The sequence below is a fragment of the Anomalospiza imberbis genome, chromosome 10 (assembly GCF_031753505.1).
Source record: "Anomalospiza imberbis isolate Cuckoo-Finch-1a 21T00152 chromosome 10, ASM3175350v1, whole genome shotgun sequence".
Lineage (NCBI taxonomy): Eukaryota > Metazoa > Chordata > Aves > Passeriformes > Viduidae > Anomalospiza > Anomalospiza imberbis.
The window spans coordinates 23,473,560-23,491,931 of NC_089690.1; the positions used below are offsets into that span (position 1 = coordinate 23,473,560).

General features: G+C 40.6%; 1 protein-coding gene across 7 annotated transcripts in view; it reads right to left on the reverse strand.

The window, feature by feature from the left end:
• Positions 1-3,899: 3,899 nt before the first annotated feature.
• The window catches only part of CLSTN2 (calsyntenin 2), a 324,249-nt gene continuing 309,776 nt past the window's right edge, over positions 3,900-18,372 (reverse strand). For 6 of the 7 annotated variants that reach the window (XM_068201285.1, XM_068201287.1, XM_068201292.1 and 3 more), the window contains exons 10-17: positions 16,590-16,756; positions 13,024-13,172; positions 11,490-11,713; positions 9,677-9,847; positions 8,950-9,095; positions 8,244-8,367; positions 6,740-6,924; positions 3,900-6,142 (exon numbers count right to left, since the gene is read on the reverse strand). In XM_068201285.1, coding sequence (XP_068057386.1) covers positions 5,939-6,142; positions 6,740-6,924; positions 8,244-8,367; positions 8,950-9,095; positions 9,677-9,847; positions 11,490-11,713; positions 13,024-13,172; positions 16,590-16,756 — 1,370 coding nt within the window. In that variant the 3' untranslated portion in view covers positions 3,900-5,938. Of the gene's footprint in view, positions 6,143-6,739; positions 6,925-8,243; positions 8,368-8,552; positions 8,902-8,949; positions 9,096-9,676; positions 9,848-11,489; positions 11,714-13,023; positions 13,173-16,589; positions 16,757-18,372 lie in introns of those variants that run through there. The other variant, XM_068201291.1, reaches the window with a different exon arrangement.

Consider the following 18,372-nt stretch of genomic DNA (forward strand, 5'->3'; position numbering starts at 1 on the left):
TGGAGTGCTCCACCATGGAGGGCTGGGAGCAGAGCTGCAGGAGAATTACTGAATTATGGTTCACCACCAAGCTCTTTAACAGGGCTATTCCAAAGGATTCTAGCAGCACTGTTCCTGTTGCCAGCAGAGACATGGAAACCATAACGAGCAAACCGCTGGCAATACCTGCTCCAAAGGCAGCAAAATGCCTCAAGGGAAAAATGCCACTGCTCTAGTGCCTGCCTGTTCATCACCAGGAACGAAGTTATGAACATACAAAACTTCCTGGGTTCATTTTATTCTGCTAAGTTTCAATGAGGGCTACAGTTGTTTATTACTTTAAATTCCTATCTTAGAGGCATATGGAATTAAAGCCCTTGCTCCCCTTTCATTTTTGCACTGTTCAAGTGTTGTGTATTTTTAATTTATGACCATGTCTTTTTCAGAGAAAACCAAAACCAAAAACACACCAGGCTTGAACCTTGTTAATCCTACAAAGGTGATGAATTATAATTACTTTATGAGATATCACTGGAGCAATTTTCCCAATATATTTAGCAGAACTATTTCTTGAGACTGGGTGTGTTAAAGAGTATGAATTTTGCTCTGCTGTAGCTTTAGTGGTTATCTCTATTCTTCGTATCTTTATTCTCCATGCTAACAAAAATGAAGCTGGAGTCCAGGAGAGTCCATAAACCAGAAGTCTGATCATTGGATACACAATCTCAGACATGCAGCTTTAGGGAACCTGATCCATTTCAGTTTACATCACTTCTCACACATTGCTTGTTATGCCTTTCTTTATTTTAAAATTCCCGTTTGACCCAAATGTACAAATATTGTACAGGACTGCAGCTTCTGGGTGCTATAGAAAATATTACAAAGTGTAATGGTTTGGTGCATGGGAGTGTGGGTTTCTTTGGAAGCACCAAAATCTTTGAGGGATGGGCTGGCTGCTGTTCCTATGGCAGTTTGCAGTGGCACTGGAATGCTGCGAGCTGCGCAGGCTCTGGGGGCAGCGAGGCTGTGCAGGAGCAAGGCCTGGCAGCTTCCTCTGCTGTGCTGAGAGGGAAAACCTAATGCCAATGGTGATACTGGCTGGAGCATGAGGGAGACTATACAGCACTGGATTATCTACAACCAACAGGAATTAATTCAGTGACTTAGAAGGTGGTTTGATTTCTTCTGCAGTCTTTTTGATATTTATGTTTTGTCATTTGGTGTTTTTTCTCCTATCTCCTTGGATTTACTCACTTAGTGTAGAACTACTTTAAGCTGTTGCTTAAAGGCAGAAAGCAGTTCTTAAGGCAGAACCTGATAAAACCTGATATCCCCCCTGAGACCGGGGATATCCTAGTTTTGAGATATTTATTCTGGTCAGCATGTGTGGATTAAGGGAATGGGAAGCCCCTTAGAGGAGATGTACTCAGTTTTGTTTCCTCACCCTCTCTCAGTATCCATATGTTTTTGCAAATATCCTTAATTTTGGTACTATAATTTCTATTCCAGGATACCAGGAGCAGCTCCATCCCACCAGGCCTTTACCTGCTGTCACCCCAGTAATGTCTTTCCTGGTGCCATTCTGTGGAGATGGAGAGCTGTGTGTGCTGGCACTAAAACTTTGAGAAGAGGCAGTGCTGGGTCCCAGTGCACTAGGACCGCTACCAGGGAGGAAAGTAAAGCTGCCTCTGAGGTTACAGATGGGGAAAGGGACAGCTGAGACACAAATTATTTATTATTTATATTTTATCAAAGCTCAAAAGGCTTTGCCACAGTGAAGTAAGGGCTGCTACTGCATTACCCTCTGCCCATCCTTCACCTGGGGCTACTGATTTCCCATGGCATTATTTTCAATTTAGGGTCAAGCAGGGACAGCTCCTGCAATGGAGACAGTAGATTTCAACCACAGAAGGTACTTTAGAACTCTCTGATCCTTTCTGAGCCTTACTTTGTTCCAGAATGGAGGAAGGATGATGCTCAGCAAGCTCAGCACCACCACATGCCAGAAGAAAAATAAACTGCTCCCTCCCATTAGCCTCTGGTGAGGTAAAAAGCAGTCCCACCACCACTGCAAGGTATTAGCTATTGGAATGAAAAAATAGCAACAGTTTATTTTAATTAGTATTAAAGATGCCACAAATCCTACGTCTATTTCTAGATGTGTAAGCCAGTGCAGTAAATATTGATATTAATCTCAACTGTGCATTTTAAGGTTTACTTGCAAAGATAAAATACCTGTGGACCCCCTGTGGGGTAGAAATGAAAGAGAAATGGGAGCTATTAATCATAAACAGCCACTTAGGCAGTTCTATTAATTCAGACAACATCTTCAATTTGCATTTGTAGGTTTTACAGCTTTTCCCAGCCTTAGATTATAACTCCAAAAAATTAAGGGATCATTGATGTGATGTCATTTTAGACCTCTGTTGTCACCTCTGAATCCCTGGTGCCATGGATTGTGGGTGCCTCTTCAGAACTGCTTTCTTTGGATAGACTTGTTTATTGCTAGTGTAAAAAAGCCACCTCACCACAAGACCTGAGGTGTTGCAGTGAGTCCTTGGAGGAGAACAGAGCTGGGGAAGGGCTGGAGCACCAGGCTGATGAGAAGCAGCTGAGGGAGCTGGGGGGGCTCAGCCTGCAGAAAGAAAGGCTCAGGAGGGGCCTTTTCACTCGCTCCAGCTCCCTGAGATGAGTCTGCGCCAGGTGGAGTTGGTTTCTGCTCGCAAGAAACAAGTGACAGGACAAGGGCAAACAGCCTCGAAGTCTGCTGGGGAGGTTTAGATTGAATATTGGGGAAAATTTCCTCATTGAAAGGATGGTCAGGAATTGAAAGAGGCTGTCCAGGGCGGTGCACAGTCACCATCCCTGGGGGAATTCCAAGGCATGTGAATGGGGGACCTGGGGACATGTTAGCAGGGGGCTTGGCAGTGCTCCATGATCTTAGAGGTCTTTTCCAACCTGAATGGTTTTACAGTTCTAAACACTTTTTTCAGGGGGAAAATGAGAGAATTTTGGCTTTTGATTAGGGGCAAAAAACCCCCACATGTGTGTCTTTATGTACATATGTGTGTATATGTTCTGGTTGGTTTATAAGCAACTAGGTTATATCAAAAAATAATTTCTGGAGGGGAGGCAATATTGTTAGAATTGTTTTAGAAAAATTGATATTTCTGCAATTTTCTAGTAGTAGTTTTGCTCAGGAAACCACTGCTCTCAGTTCTATATAAATATTCTAGGGCCCATTTTGTGAAGAAATACCTCATTCTCACTGTCATTCTGCAAAAAGGATGTTTCTATTTATTTGAATGAAAAATGCTGCATAATGCACTCCAATGAGTAATCTAAAATAGGTACAGTGCTACATTTTAGTTTGCTGAATATCTTACTGCAAACCAAGTTTTAGTGATAACACACATGCCTGTATGACTTTGCTTAGGTTTAAAAATGTAGATTTATTTACAGTAGAGAAAATACTTTGTTTCCTTTTTGTGTAATGTATGAGTACAAGCTGAAAAGATCTGCTTCCAGTAGCAAAAAGATAAAAGATGGAGAAACACACTGATGAATTCACAAACATATAAAAGAATTAAAGGCTGTCAATAAGGTTGTAAATTGCTGTTTTCAAGTTGCCCTAATATTTGCTATGATAACAGCAACAACAACAACAATAATTATAATAATCAGGAATAACAGAAACTTTAAAATAATTTAAGTCCAGTTTTAAATCTGAAATTGACTTTTAAATATCTACATTTAATTTTGATTTTTTTTTTCTGAGCAGAAAGATTTGCTGATATGTGCTGATAACAAGCATCATGAAAAGCCTGCTTCATGTCACTAAAAAATTAAAACTGGGAAATTATCTAGGATACTAGGATGGTAGGAACTGATCTAACATAACATTTTGTACTTATGTGGCCTTGTTTCTGCACATATTCTTCTAAGTTTAATATGTGTGAGAGAATAAAATGAAACAGGATTGATAACAAAGAAAACTGCTGTATTGCCAATATTAACAGCCATGTGACAACGTGATTGCTGGCACAACAAATAAAATCATGAATATCTCTAATTTTAAAATTAATATATATTCTTCTTTCATTTACTTTCTAGATATTCAACTAAAGGGCCTAGTTGCTGTCAGTATTTCCCTTCAGCTACTAAATGCAGAAAATGGAATTACAAGGACCCCCAAGCACACTATATATTCCCTATATCCCACGACATTCAGGAGCTGTTAATAAGTCCATATTGAGGGAGGTGGGGACCCTTAAGATTACTCCAAGTACCCTTTGCAACATCAGCCACCATTCAGGGTGTTCAGGAAGGTCCTGTTGTGGCAAGACTGACTGGGAGAGTGGAGAAGAGGAAGCAGCTCATTTTGAAAACCAGATTACAAAAGCCAAAGTCAAAGATGAAATTGCAAAGAAAACAAAGTTCTCAGGAAAATAACCCAGACAATCCACTAAGCAGCATTCACTTCCATGCCATTTTCTTTCAATGCATTGGAGCAGCTACCCCAGCAAGTGCTGCAGCATTTGGTAAAAAAAGCAGTTGAAAGGTACTTTAGGAAAAGGGGACAAAAAACACACCACACAGATTAATCAACACATTGTATATGTAGCTCTGCTTTTTCCTTTTTTTTTTCTTTTTAAACAGTGTTTAAGAAAAATATGCTGTGTTACCATAACAAACTAAAATTCTCTCTCAATTTCTTAAGATTTTAGTTTTTGTTTTCAACTATTTTGGCTCCAAGTAGGTTTTATTTTTCCTTGTCTACTTTATAAAGCCTTCTCTCAACATTAATGGCTTCAGGCAGAAGAAATAAGGGAGAATTATGAGCACAGAAGAGGGCTCACAGTGTTGTTCCTTTCTCTTGTGCACTACAGGCAGGCAGGCGTACAGAAGAAATAGGGCATCATGTTTTTATAGAATATAGTCAGACAGGAATTCCAGCTGGCATTCACTAAGCAAATGGGAACGTTTTCCTCATCTAAAATAATTGTTTAAATCCCAGCCATACATAGCTATGGAATAATGGGGTCACTTATTTTCCACTAGTTCAGTAAGATGCTGCAGCAAGCTAATGGTTCCATGAGACAGACAGTTTAAAGCATCGATTTGCTGCAAATTGCTCAATCCATAACTAATGAGCAGCTCTACAGATTTTCAGTGAATCAATCCCATTAGAATTTACAGTTTGCATATGACCGTATTACTCAATCTGTGGACACAGACTGGGGGCTTTTTTTTGTAACCTTCATCAGCCCTTTCTTGTTGCTGTTTTTCTTAAACTTGTTTTTAATTTCTATTGGTAGATTGGATAAAAATCCCTCTCTTGAGGGTCTGACAGCATGCCTGAAAAAATACACCATCCACGTCTACATAAGAACACATGCATCCCCAGTCAAGTCTTAGATATTCCCTTGACGAAGATAGTTAACATCCAAAAGGCAGGATGAGATGACAGATGGAATTTAGCCCCTGTAGCACTAAAGCCCTGCCCCAGTTTGAAGGTGGATTTTATATTTTTACACCTGTAAAAATGTGAAGTTATATGGCAACTGGTATTTGGACCCACAGAAGTTATTCTACATAACAAGCTGAAATCTCTCCTGTGTGAAAAAAGTAGTAAAGGCAAAAACTTGTATGGATTGAGTGACAGGACTTTTGTCACACATCTGCAGGGTAGAAACAGGAAATTGAGAACTATGCTTGCTAACAAATCAAGTTCTGGATTACTTTATTACTGGATGTGCCAGGAGGTTTGTACCATGTTTTCCCCAGGCTTTGTAAGAAAAAGGTCAGTTCTATCGTTATCAATTACTACAACAAGATCATTTTAGGCAAAACAATTATAGGCAAGCAGAAGTTCAAATCCTGTCAATGAATTCATAGACTCTGAAAAAACACTGTATTGGTTTTTACAAAAGAGCTGTGGCTGGAGGGCTGTTTGTTATTAGGGGAGTGTTGAATCATCCCACTCCAACTGCTCTTGCCTAGTGGCATTCTGTTTGTCTCCTTTTTGGACAATCACTTCCTCCTCTTCCTCCTCTTCCTCCTCTTCACTGTCATCTGATTCAGCACTGGTTGTGTCTTCCTCTTCATCATCTATGTCTTCTTCCTCACTCTCCTCTTCTGTCTGGTGTGGCTTTTCATATTTCTACAATACATTTAAAGAAATAAGACAGTAGCAGAAAGGTGCCTTCTTGACAGCCAGAGCTGTCTCAAATGAGCATTTAGAAATGCTAACATACTGGGAAAATCTGCTTTCCATCATTATGTGATAATTAAGCGTCAAATTCATACAAGTTGGTAGCAAACATTCAAAAACTACTGCAAGAATGGAATGTCAATAAGCAATCTCTGTTAGCCACACTAACAAAATTTAAACCTTCAACATCAGCTTCTCTAAACTGCTGATGATTTCCCCTCTTTTTAGTGTATAAATGCTTACATGAAAAAGTTAAAACCAAAGCAACTATATCATCTTGGGTACCTACAAACAGACATGGATGGAGTGGAAGTGATGCTGTACCTGAGAGTTCTTCACCATCTTCTTTAGTAATTATGCATGACAACAAATACGAAGTTCTCAATTATATCTGATCAAGGTGTGCAGAGCTGAGAACTGGGCTGGGGTCTTGAGTGTACACACACAGCTGAACAACTGCACCCTGACAGATGCCCAAACCCACTGCCAGCCCAGCCAGTGGCTCCTGGCAGTGCCAGGATGCAGTGCTGTGCCCCAGTTAAGTACCTCCATGGGGTTGACGGTGATGGTGAGAGCAGAGTCGTCCCAGTCCATCTCGTTCTCCTTGGTTCCCTCGTGCCCCATGGAGCCGTGCTGACGGGCTGAGCGGAGCCGGAACACCCCCAGTGTTACCACCAACACCAGGATGCTCACACAGATGATGATAACGATCGTGGCCACGCCGGGAACCACTGGGACAAAGGGTGGCAAAAGGAATGCAGTTACACTTGTGGAACAAGTCATTAAACCTCACTAACTTTGTTCGTTTTCAACCCACAGCACCCCCTCCTTTGGAATGAGAATCAGGATAGACCCCTGCAATGTGCCATGTGCCTGGGATGACAGAAAGTGTTGACCAGTGCCCATCCACTTAAGGTGGAGCACACAGAAATGGTGTTCACAGATGTCTTATCCCGAGTATGATAAATCCTAACTAAAAAGTGAGCATGCTCACATTTGCTCTTTGAGCCACTTAACTACAGAAGACATGTATTTAGTAAGTGCAGAATCAAATAGTTTTTGCCGTAAAATTCTGTTATCTCACTTGCATGTTGACCCCTTCTGATCACAGCTGAGGCCTCAACCTTACTTGAGACAAAATGTATATCGCAAAGCTTCTGTTTTCAAAGGTTTCAAACGCTTGTGATTTGAATCTCAAGCTCCCAGAAATAAATGCAATGCCACCCTATTTACCTGTGTTACAACCTTCCTGGGAGACTCTTGAGGACTCAAGACATTTTCCCCCACTGGTTGTACTCTGAGAGGCCCCTGTCTCCACCTAGTCACAAGAAGAAGTCTCTCTGAACTACCACATGTAATCAGCTCCATAATTAGGTTAGTGGAAAAATGCTGCCACTTTCTATGTACCTCGAGGTACTGCAGTTCCAGGAGCATGGGATAACCTAGTCCATAACCCATTTTGTTGCCTTGCCCTGCCTATAAGAATGTAAGTCTGAAATCAAAACAGTATTTAGGAACAAAAAAACCTAGTTGGCAATAGTTTATCCATTAAACATTCAGTTTCATTTTAGTGAAGTGTCTCTATAATTTAAAGAAAAATACAGTAATTTTCTAAGCATCTCTGTATATAGCTACTTACAACTGCCTACACTTTACATATGTATCATTTCAGAATCCAACTTTCAAATAGGTATCTCTGCCCTGCATTTAACTTCACTGAAAAGGCTTCAGATTTGGGTATATATTTTAACTCATATAGCCTAAAAATTAAATTAAAATATATGCTATATATTTTTTAACTATGGAGGTCAGAGCACAAAACAATTAATGAAGACTTTAAAAAGGATACCAAGCTTTAATTAAAAAGTACATTCTTGGACAGAATAGAATTCAGAGTTACCTTCTTTCACACCTCTACAATGATCTCTGAGAGGTCTTAGAAGCTAAAACAATGGACCTCAGGGCTTTAGTCTGTGGAGCAGGCTGACCCACATGGGAAACACTGACACATCAAATCATTGTGAGCAGTCTCTGGGAAGGTGTCACATACCTGAGTTGTGAACTGCACTTACACTCCCTTCAGGGTGCTGAACAGATTGGAGAAATTTGGGCTGGAATATAATGTGATTTACATGGTCCATGAAGTTGGAGTTGGAACTGTGTAGAATATTAACCTGGGAGAAGAGAAAAATACCAGATACTAAAAGTGTTTTAAACTCCAAGCTTGCCAGTTCCCTATATTACCTTGGACTATGAAGTTCACCAGGAGATGAACAGTACTTCATAGATGCTAAAGGCCAAATTAACTCTTTTTTCTTATGCCAGTGGAAAATACACAGCTTAATGTATTTCTAATTTGTAGCATGAAAACATTTCTGGCTGTTGACTCTGAAGTGGCACAGAACAGGACTCTTTTGATTTACCTGTTTGGATAAATAATGACTTTTTCTTCTCTCTATATTAATCAGCTTTTAGGTGTTACCTAAACATTATGAAATAACTGTAAATTTTATTAACAATTATTAAGTTGTTAATTGTCTTTATAAACACTTACTAATTTTGACTATATTGCTAAGTAGGTCCTGCAATTTCCTGGAGTTGTTACCTGGACTCTAGGTCTCGGTGCTAGGCTGGAAAACATGACTCAGTCATCGCTCAACCTCCAGGCTGAACTCATTGCTCACCTCCAGGCTGAAGTCCTTGCTCAGCTCCAAGCTGAACTCCTTGCTCAGCTCCAAGCTGAACTCATTGCTCACCTCCAGGTTGAATTCGTTGCTGGTGTAACGCCCATTGAGCTCGGAGCACTTGACCCTGAACTTCCTGTCCGAGGTGGCCGAGGTGCCCCAGTTGCGGTAGCGGAGCTGCCTCAGCACCTGCTCGTAGCTGAACATGCTGTCCACACCTGTGGGGTGGGAGGGCAGGACAGCTCTGGGACAGGCAAGGGAACACTGCTCTGGCAATACAAAACAAATCACCTGCTCACAGAGCACACAGAATTCGGCAGAATGGTCTGGAAGTGACAGGGCATCAAATGTTCCCTGACATTCGATTATGTGAGGATAGGTTTCAGAACTGAATGTAGGTCGCTAACGGAGAGGGAAAAATACAACAATGGTACAGAATAAATTACTTAGTGATGAGAAAAAAAAGGCCAATGTCCCAGCATTGTACAGGAACACTGAGGAGCCCCCTCACTCCCATGTTCCACTGTGATGGCCTGCAAGAACCCAACATTTAAAGAAAGCAGGGATGCCATTTTCCTTACTTGGAGAGTAGCAGGAGGGATGCTCAGAATCCAAAGGGCAAACACAGAACATCCAGAGATCAAGGAAGCAACTGTGTTTTTTAAGATACAGTCACCCTTGGGATATTTTCATGGCTAGAAAATCACAGATTTCTGTCCAATTTCTTACATATTTGAGCTTTCATTCCAATATATAATTGATGTGACAAAATAAGGGAAAACAAATTTCCTGAACTTACCATAGATTGAATATCCTGCAGTGGAATTTGTGGCATCTAGATGTTTTCCTTGAAGCTCTCCATGGTCTAGTTCTAAACACTCTTGTTCAGGGTCTAGTTCTGCACCAATGACCAAAACATCACAGAAATCCAAGTTGTGGAGCATTTCCTCTACTACCACTTGTTTACTGGCTGTGAACCCATGGCATAAGGCATGTAAAAAAAGATGGAAATTAAGATAAATGATCACAGAACAGCTCAGTCATTTTATGTGCTTTGCATCAGGGCTTTCAATTTTTGTCAAGATGGCTGAACTGCTTTTGCTGATATTAAATCCAGCACACTTGAAGCAAATCAAGAGAAGTGTCCAGTCTGCACAGGTGCCGTGATGATGAAGGTCTACAAACACCCAGTGAGATAAATAAAAAATATATTGCTCTGTAATATAAGACACCCAAGAACATTACTAGAAGTAGAAAACTGAAATTTGATCTTGGAAATAAATTCATGTAAAAAATCTGGGTTTCAACGCTGTATTGATACCAGCTTTCCCAAGGAAAACCAAACTGGAAAAATACACATCCAACATATCTATGCTTGGATGATTCTCTCAGCTACTCTATGCCCCATAAACAATTTACATTACAAAGACCTGGCCATCTATCCAACAGCAGGGCATTATTATAAATAGCAAGATCCTGTGATGTGTGACTTAAAGAAATTAAGTTATAAACTGACTGTCCTTCAACATGTACGGGTAAAAAAAGAATTCTGTTACTGGAAAAAGAGTAGCATATCAAATTAATATTTAAATTCTCTGATCAACTTAGCACACAGTGTGTGGCTAAACTGCTTAAGCAGCTCCCTGAGGGCATAGACACTGCAAGTCTGGAACTTCCTGCCCATTTGGCAAATTGGGTGTTAGAGGGTGTATTGGGAAGGAGGGCACAGCCAGGAAAGCACTATGCCCTAGATTGCCAAGTCCTGGTGCAGTGAATCTGGGTACCTAAGCTCTAATTACAGCTGTAACATATCCAAAAATGCAGCCCAAGTCAAATCTGTAGGCTTCGGGTAATCCATGCCTGTAAATTTGCATACCATTACCCATTTTCTCTTCTCCAGAGACATACATCTAGTTGCTGCTTCTTCTAGTCCAACAAACAGTGTTTAGAATGATTCCTCAAATTACTAGACATTTCATCTGCCTTGCACACAAACATTCAAAAAGAAGATTCCTTTATAGACAATGATTTAAAACTTAATTTATCATTTTGAACATTCACACAATGTTGAATAATAATACACACACTGCTTAACATTAGAATAAGCAGTCATCATTGAAAATAAATGTTTTAAAAGGATTATATATACATTTTATAGGTTGGAAACCGAGGGATGAGATTACTTTCTCAAGTATCACTCACAAGCTAGTATAAGATCTGGAAACATAAGAGCAGACTAAAACTTCCACTTTTGTTCAATTACTTTTTTTCACCTTATCAGCACAATTAACAAAATTCTGTTACCAGTAGAGCCATTCTAATGAAAATACCCTATGTAACAGAATATGAAAGGAAGAGTAGAAAAGACTTATTCTAAAGTATACTAAATGGATACTACATGGAAAATCTGCTTTTTTTGAAGCACTTTCTGATCTGCCACCATTTAACACATTTTTCAATGTGTTGAATTGAATTTATTCAGTACAGCATTACTGTGGCCTAATTAATCTGGGTGAAGTGACTTCCTTTGCATTACTTGTTTGCACCATCCTTTAAAAGATATGAGGAGATGTTACGAAATGACAAATAATATATAAAAGAAAGACACAAACCTCTGTCACGTTCTCTTAAGTCCACTGAATGCTCCATTTTAGTGACTGTGCTGACAATCCTGATGTCAGGTAACAAAATAACACCTCTTTCACTTTCAAACTGTGCAGCTGGTCTAGCAAAGTGGTCCATCCCAGTTATGGTAATCTTGGGCTCATTGGCCTGAAATACCATGACATAGGCATCTATATCGGGGATAGTAATGCAGATATCTTCACCAAAACATCTGAAAAGATACATCAGGCATTAACTGCATGTAACACATTGCACATCAGTGGAGTGCGGCACTGGCAATGCCCCCAGCCCAGCTCATGGCTCTCAGATCAGTCCAATTCATTCTCAGGCCACTGAGGCACATGAGGCACATTCCAATGCCACTGTGCACATGGGCCAGCTCTGGCCCTCTCCTCCCTTCCCACCTTCACAGACACTCATTCTGAGGGAAAAACTCAGTCTTTCCTAAGGTCACTATCAGAATAATATTTTAATGTTTAATTGACATTTAACAGAGCAGTAAATGGTTAAAAAAGTTAACTAGATAACAACTAACTTTAGCAAATGTAACACTAAATTCAGAAAGTGGTAGCTAAGGAATACAACACGGTTATCCTGTCATGTGTGATTAAAAGGGCCTAATTTTCCATTTAAATTGGTCCCATTATGAACTCTTTTTGGGACCCTCCAATATTTGCAGTGGACAAAAGGTGCCTGTACTTCCATTTTCACCTGAACCAGCAGTGTGAAATGAATCTCCTGACAAGCTCTGCCTCATTTCATGCTGGCACAGGAGCTGGGCCAGCCCTGGAATATGCAAGCTGGGCTAGTTCCAGTGGGACTGCCGCAGGAGCTGCTCTTGGAGCAGGGAGCTCAGCCCACAGCACAGCCCTGGCACTTGGGAACAGCTGTGCCCCCAGCAGGTAAGAGTTGTTAGAACTGGGCTTGTTTTCCTTCTAAAGCCCTGCTTTCCCCGCTCAGGACAGAGCAGTGCCCAGGGGAGCCTAGGAAAGGCGGTTGGCAGCTCCGTGCAGCTGCTGTCACTGTGCTGCACGGGGAGGGATGGACACAGACCCTGTCCAGCCTCCACCAGTGCTCCAGGGACAGCACAGACATCAGGGGACAGACACACACAGGCTGTTTCAAGCACACCTACAGATACTGCTCTTGCAGGTATGTCCTCTGTTTGATGGAACAGGCCTGCATTAAAAAGTCATGGCTTTGGATATCTCAGAAGGAACCATAAATGTTTAAAATTAAAAGTAAATAAGATTGCAGTAAATGCACTGTTCAGTCCAGACTGTATGCCTCAAATGATAAAGAGAATGCAAGTACATTACACTAACAAGAAAAGCTTCTTAAGAAGGTAATATCAAGAGTAATCCACCATGTAAATTAAATTAATCCTTTAAGGTTCAATAACAAAGCAGTATGATTTATCAATTCAATTTAGCCAAAATAATTCTTTTTACAAGGCCAAAGAGAAAAGTAATTCATTAAAAGTGTTCCTAATCTGTTCAATTCAGCTGAAGTATAACTTACTGGACTTTAGATGAGACTTTGAGACGTCGTACGCCTGCAGTCGGAAACTGTCTGGAGTTGATGTATGAGACCTTTTGGAGAGCTTGATTTATATTCTCAACATCATCTCCTTCCATGACAAGGACTGACTGGGAAGGATTGAAGTGATACTAGGAGAAGTACAAATAATTAGTATTTAAGGGACCAGGTACAGAGCACAATATAATATATATTTTTAAGGAATGTTGCACAGATGTAAGTTAAAAATTTAATGATTTAAGAAAAAAACCTCAGTAGCTATAATTGGCTGAATCCACATGTTGTTCTTTATAACATGTACTTGTATCAGTCACCTAAATGACTACTGTTATAATTAATTTTGTAGTAAATTAATCCAGATTTGCTGTTCTTTTCCCAGCCTTATCAACCTTGCTGATACAATTTCTGCAGCAATTTGCAATGCTATTTATTTTTGAACTCTGTAGAGATTCAAAACCTTAACTTACCACCATGATTATTATTTCAATGTCATCTTTTTAGGTTAAACACATTCCCTGTATAAAAGCATTGCCTTTTGAGCCAGCCTAGCACGCAGAAACATATTTTGGCTGCTTTCTGTTGTGGTTTTATCCTGGGCTACCTTTCTGAGATATATTTCAACATGAATGAACAAAACAGTTACAACATTTGCCTCTTACATCTTCATTAATGTCAGACATACTAAAGGGGACTCTCCATCCTGTCTGATGATCAATAAGGGTGTCATGATTTAAGATGGAGCTGCTCACTTGGGCCAGCAAACCCTGCAAAGTCACCGCCTGCTCTTGTAGCCCCAAGCCTTCTCTACTCCATTGCACTGAACACAGATCAGTCTTGCTGACCAAAAACCTTGTCACTGGTTGTGACATAACCAATGACTGATTTTTACCTTCATCATAATTAATCCTAATTCCATGTTTCATCTGTTAATTGGTTCAGTAAGCCATCTGCATTGCCGAGGAAACCAGTGTCACCCACTCGACATTGTACCCTACTGTTGCCAGCACAGAACAAAAATGCACCTTTCTCTCCTGGATAGGCTTTCCCCAAAGCTGGGCATTGATTATGTGAAGATGATCTGTTAAAATACAGACAGTGGTTGCCTACACTTCCTTACAGCCAGAAAGGTTAAAAAGCAAAACACATCAAATAGATAGTGAAAAACAGGAGGAAGCACAGTGTCCTTTGGCAAGCAGAACATGGAGGACTAGGTTTAAAGCTTGTGCAGGATGGTCACAACACACTGAAGGGTATTTTTTAACAAAGAGAAGGACTAACATGAATCCCAGCCTGCATATACTTCTTTTTCCTCTCTTTAAGCTAGCAACAGTAGAGAATAATATTAGCAAAAGGAGACTCTAGCTAGCCAGTTAATAGCTCAGCCACCAAAACAGCTGGAACGCTGCCAAGGGGACCGGAGAAAGGCCCAGTCTGAGCCATTTTTGTCTTTCTCATTAAAAAAAGCTAAAAATAGCAGCAGTTTAGACAGTTGTCTCAGAGAGCTGTTACAGATATCAAAAATTAGGCTGCAGCCCAAAACCAGTCCAACACTATTGTGCCAGAGACTGCTGCTACACTGCTCTTCCTTAAGTAGTTAAAGAGTGAATCCCCATGGTCCAAAGTGCCCAAAACACCTTCCAGTATCAGTCTGCCAACACTGAATCTGCAGAGCACCACATAAACAACCCCACAGAACCCATCATCTGTGCAGCTGTCACACATGCCTGTCTGGGATCAGGTGTGTTTGTTTTTGACACCACACCACCTTTCTCTCTCATTTTCTCTTCAAGGTCAGGCAACTGTTCTGCTTTCAGCTGAGCTTCCTTCTGTCAGCCCCCCAAAGAAACCTTTCCACAATCTCTCTCTGGTTGCTCCTTTCATTTTCGCCTCCTGCTATTGCCCTCACTGTTGGCTTGCTGAGGCAGTAAAAGCAACATCAGTAACTTAAAAAAACCCACTATGCCTCATCTGTACTTCAGAAAATGAAGATGTTTTGAAGGTTTGCAAAAGCATGAAAAGGCAGAAAACAATCCTTTGTCTTCCTTTTTTCCTCTGCACTGCCAGTACAGTGAGGAAGCCAGTCACAAATGCTGGAGCAGCAGTGGGTGGTAGAAGAGGGATTTTCCCAAGCCCATGAAACAGGGGTGACTCAAATATTGTCAGGTTTCAAAGAGGGGAGGAATTACTATGCTTTAAAGCACCATGGATGAAGTGTACAGTGCATTAATTAATTGAAAATCCCAGCAAAGCACTTACTATTAGGCATACACACGTGGGTTCCAGAAATCCCTTCCACCTCTTTGTATGCACTACCTTTTAAAACAGCTTTAACTGACCCCTGTGTCCCGTTGCTGTGAGAAGCAGCAATGTGAAATTCTTAATGATGTCCTTGGTAGGATGATAAAATAATTCTTTGGGGTCTTTCCTCACATGTAAAAGTTAGTGCTAGCAAAATTCCTCCTTACCTTTGCACTTTCAGTTTTCATTTTTACACTTGTTTTCACAAAATGTGCCAGTTATACTACACCTCTGCAACCTATCATCATCCAGATAGGCATTTGGGCACATTTCAGGTCAATCTGTACAACAGATTGTTTGGCTAATAAAGTGCTGTCCGTGGCACTCCCACTGCATGTTCCAGATGAAGTGTTACAGCACCATCCTCCTCCCCTGTGAAAACCCCATAACAAAACACCCCTGTTCAGTTTCTCAGGACACATTGTCTGCACCCAAAGGAGCTCCCTGGGCTGGAACAGAAGCTCAGCTCCTTTGGAAGCGGTATTTGTGTGCTAGGAAACAGCATCACAAATTAATTTACACTGAGCATAAGGACACTGTCACCAAATAATGGTGTCAGTAAAGGAAAATTGACAATGCAGCTTATGTGAGCATTAGAATAGCCAAGATCCTACATATGTATCCAAAGAACAGAATTCCAGAATTATCTGAATGAATGCAAACCCATCTAGCCCCTAGGTCAACTGAAACAGGATTTCCTTGTCTGTTGTTCTCCAATCTTAGAAAAAGCTCTACATTACCAGTAGTCATATGCATAATGAAGATGGATAACGACTTATATTCAAATCTAGAAATTTAATTTCTTGACTTTAGGGTTTTTTGTGTTCAATTTTCATGTACCATAAAATTTTCCTCTTTGAACACACTGATTTTTAGAATGCTATTGCATTATGACTTACGTATTCCACTGCTTTAAAACTGCTTGAGATCAAAATTCAATAAATCTTTGGGATCATGTCTATTTCTGTAGAAGTAACAAAATAAGCATGAAAACACAACCTGGCAATTCATACAGACTCTGAAGTATCAGCAGCGCCTTACTTTCTGATCATCTATCTCTGCAATAATGGAAACATTTTTCTTTGCAGTGTCACAGCTCTTTTACTCTTCTGTTTTTCCTTTGCATGATTTGATGGGAAATTACATTGCTTCTGGGAGTACATTTGCACTGCGTGTACTATACCTTGGGCTCTCCATTTCATAAATCAGATCTAAATTTTTATCAAAGATGATGTCAGTTCATCCCTCACCTTTATTCCTTGGCCAAGACTCTCAAGAGAATTAATATCGAGACCTTCCTTGCAGGCCTGCAAACAGGAAATCACTTTCTGACTCTCAATTTTCCCTGGCCGTATTGTCAGACTGGCCAGGCTGCCGTGGAAATACTGAGCAAACCTGGGCTTGGTGACTTCACCTCCTGCAAAAAAGAGGATGCAAAATGGTTATTGGTACCCACACACAAACTGCATATGTAATAAATCACTTGGTGTTTTAACACGTTTAAAGAATCTCCATCCATCTCAGTCAAGTGCATTTGAGATCTCCTTTATTGTGGTAGAGTGGAATGTCTTTGTGGGTTGTTGGTTGGTGTCTGGTAGCAGGCTGTCTTTAAGATTCTTGATTTTTCCAGGATTGTATTCAGGTGTTTATAAAGCTGAGATGGCGAGCCCAGAGATGGAGCATGGCTTTGCAAATGTATACAAGGAAGCAGGTGATTTTTGAAAATGATCTTACACAAGTACTCAAACACTAATTTAATAAATGTTAAAGTCCAATATTTATTAATAAAAAAAACCAGTGTTTGCAAGTGTTCCATGACAAGATCAGCTTCCCCTGCCTTTGTCCTCCCAAGAAGACAGTACCAGATGAGCTGAGAGTGGTGGCTCTGTGTATACAAACTGCCACACTCCCTGGGCTGTGTCTGAGGACATGCTGGGAATTCCAGCAGTGAGCAGGGACCTGTGCACAGCCCCTCTCTGAGAGGCTGGGAGTGCTGTCCCTGACCCAAGGCGCATCATTTAGTGCCAGGTCTGGTCCTGTCACTCTGTGTTGCAGCAGGCCCTGCAGACAGCTCGGTTTGATTTCACTCTAGGCAGCTCCAAAGGAAGACTGATCTTTAGGAGCTGTCAATAAAATGTGATTACAGACTGCCTGCTCCAGAGATCATGGCATCTCAATTACTCTTGGGACACTTAGTGATTTACTCATCCTTCTTTACAAGAATTTTTAGAGCTTGTCTTTCCTGCAGTGTTATCTCTCTCAGCAAATGTGAATTACTGCCTACCTCGAGCCTGGGAGGACCAAGGAAGCCACACAGCAGTGAGCCAGGCAGACTAATTGGATTAGCAGTTGATAAGCTGTTGATAAGGCATTGTAATTGGTAGATAACTCATCTCTACAGTGTTTGTAGCTTTGGTGTCAAACAACTTGTTTTTGGCAAGCAAGATAGCTCAAACTTGAACTTGTGTGTGGATTGGAGCTTGATAGGGATGAAGTGGCAGATTTTCTTTAGGCTGCTGTTGTTACCTAAAAGCCTGAAAACCCTCACTTCCAGTCTCTGCAGGATTAGCATTATGAAGAAGACTCAAGGTATTTTATATAGTGAAGAAAATACACACTGGTGTACTGGCAAGAAAGGGGTGTCCAAGTAGGCTGTTTCTTCAGAGAAGAAGTAAGGGATTTTTTGTTTCTTTGTTTTTTGGTTTTTTTTTTGTAGTTTTGTTTTGTTTTGTTTTTTTAACATTATAGCATAAACTGCCTCTCTTTTTCTTACCCCAAAGGAAGGTTTCCAAGGGGAGATAGTCTTGTCCACCCTCATTCATTTGTCCATTACACAGGAAATTTCCTCAGGGCAGAATTTTGAGATTTTTTTGAGATTTGAGATTTCCTAGAAACATTCATGTATACAACAGCTAAAGTTTAGCCTTTCTGATACTTACCAAGACAATTATTTGGTAATTATTTGGTAAATCAATAGTGCATTATGGGGACATTGGCTTTTCAGCCAAAATACTGTTCTATTTATCTGCTTAC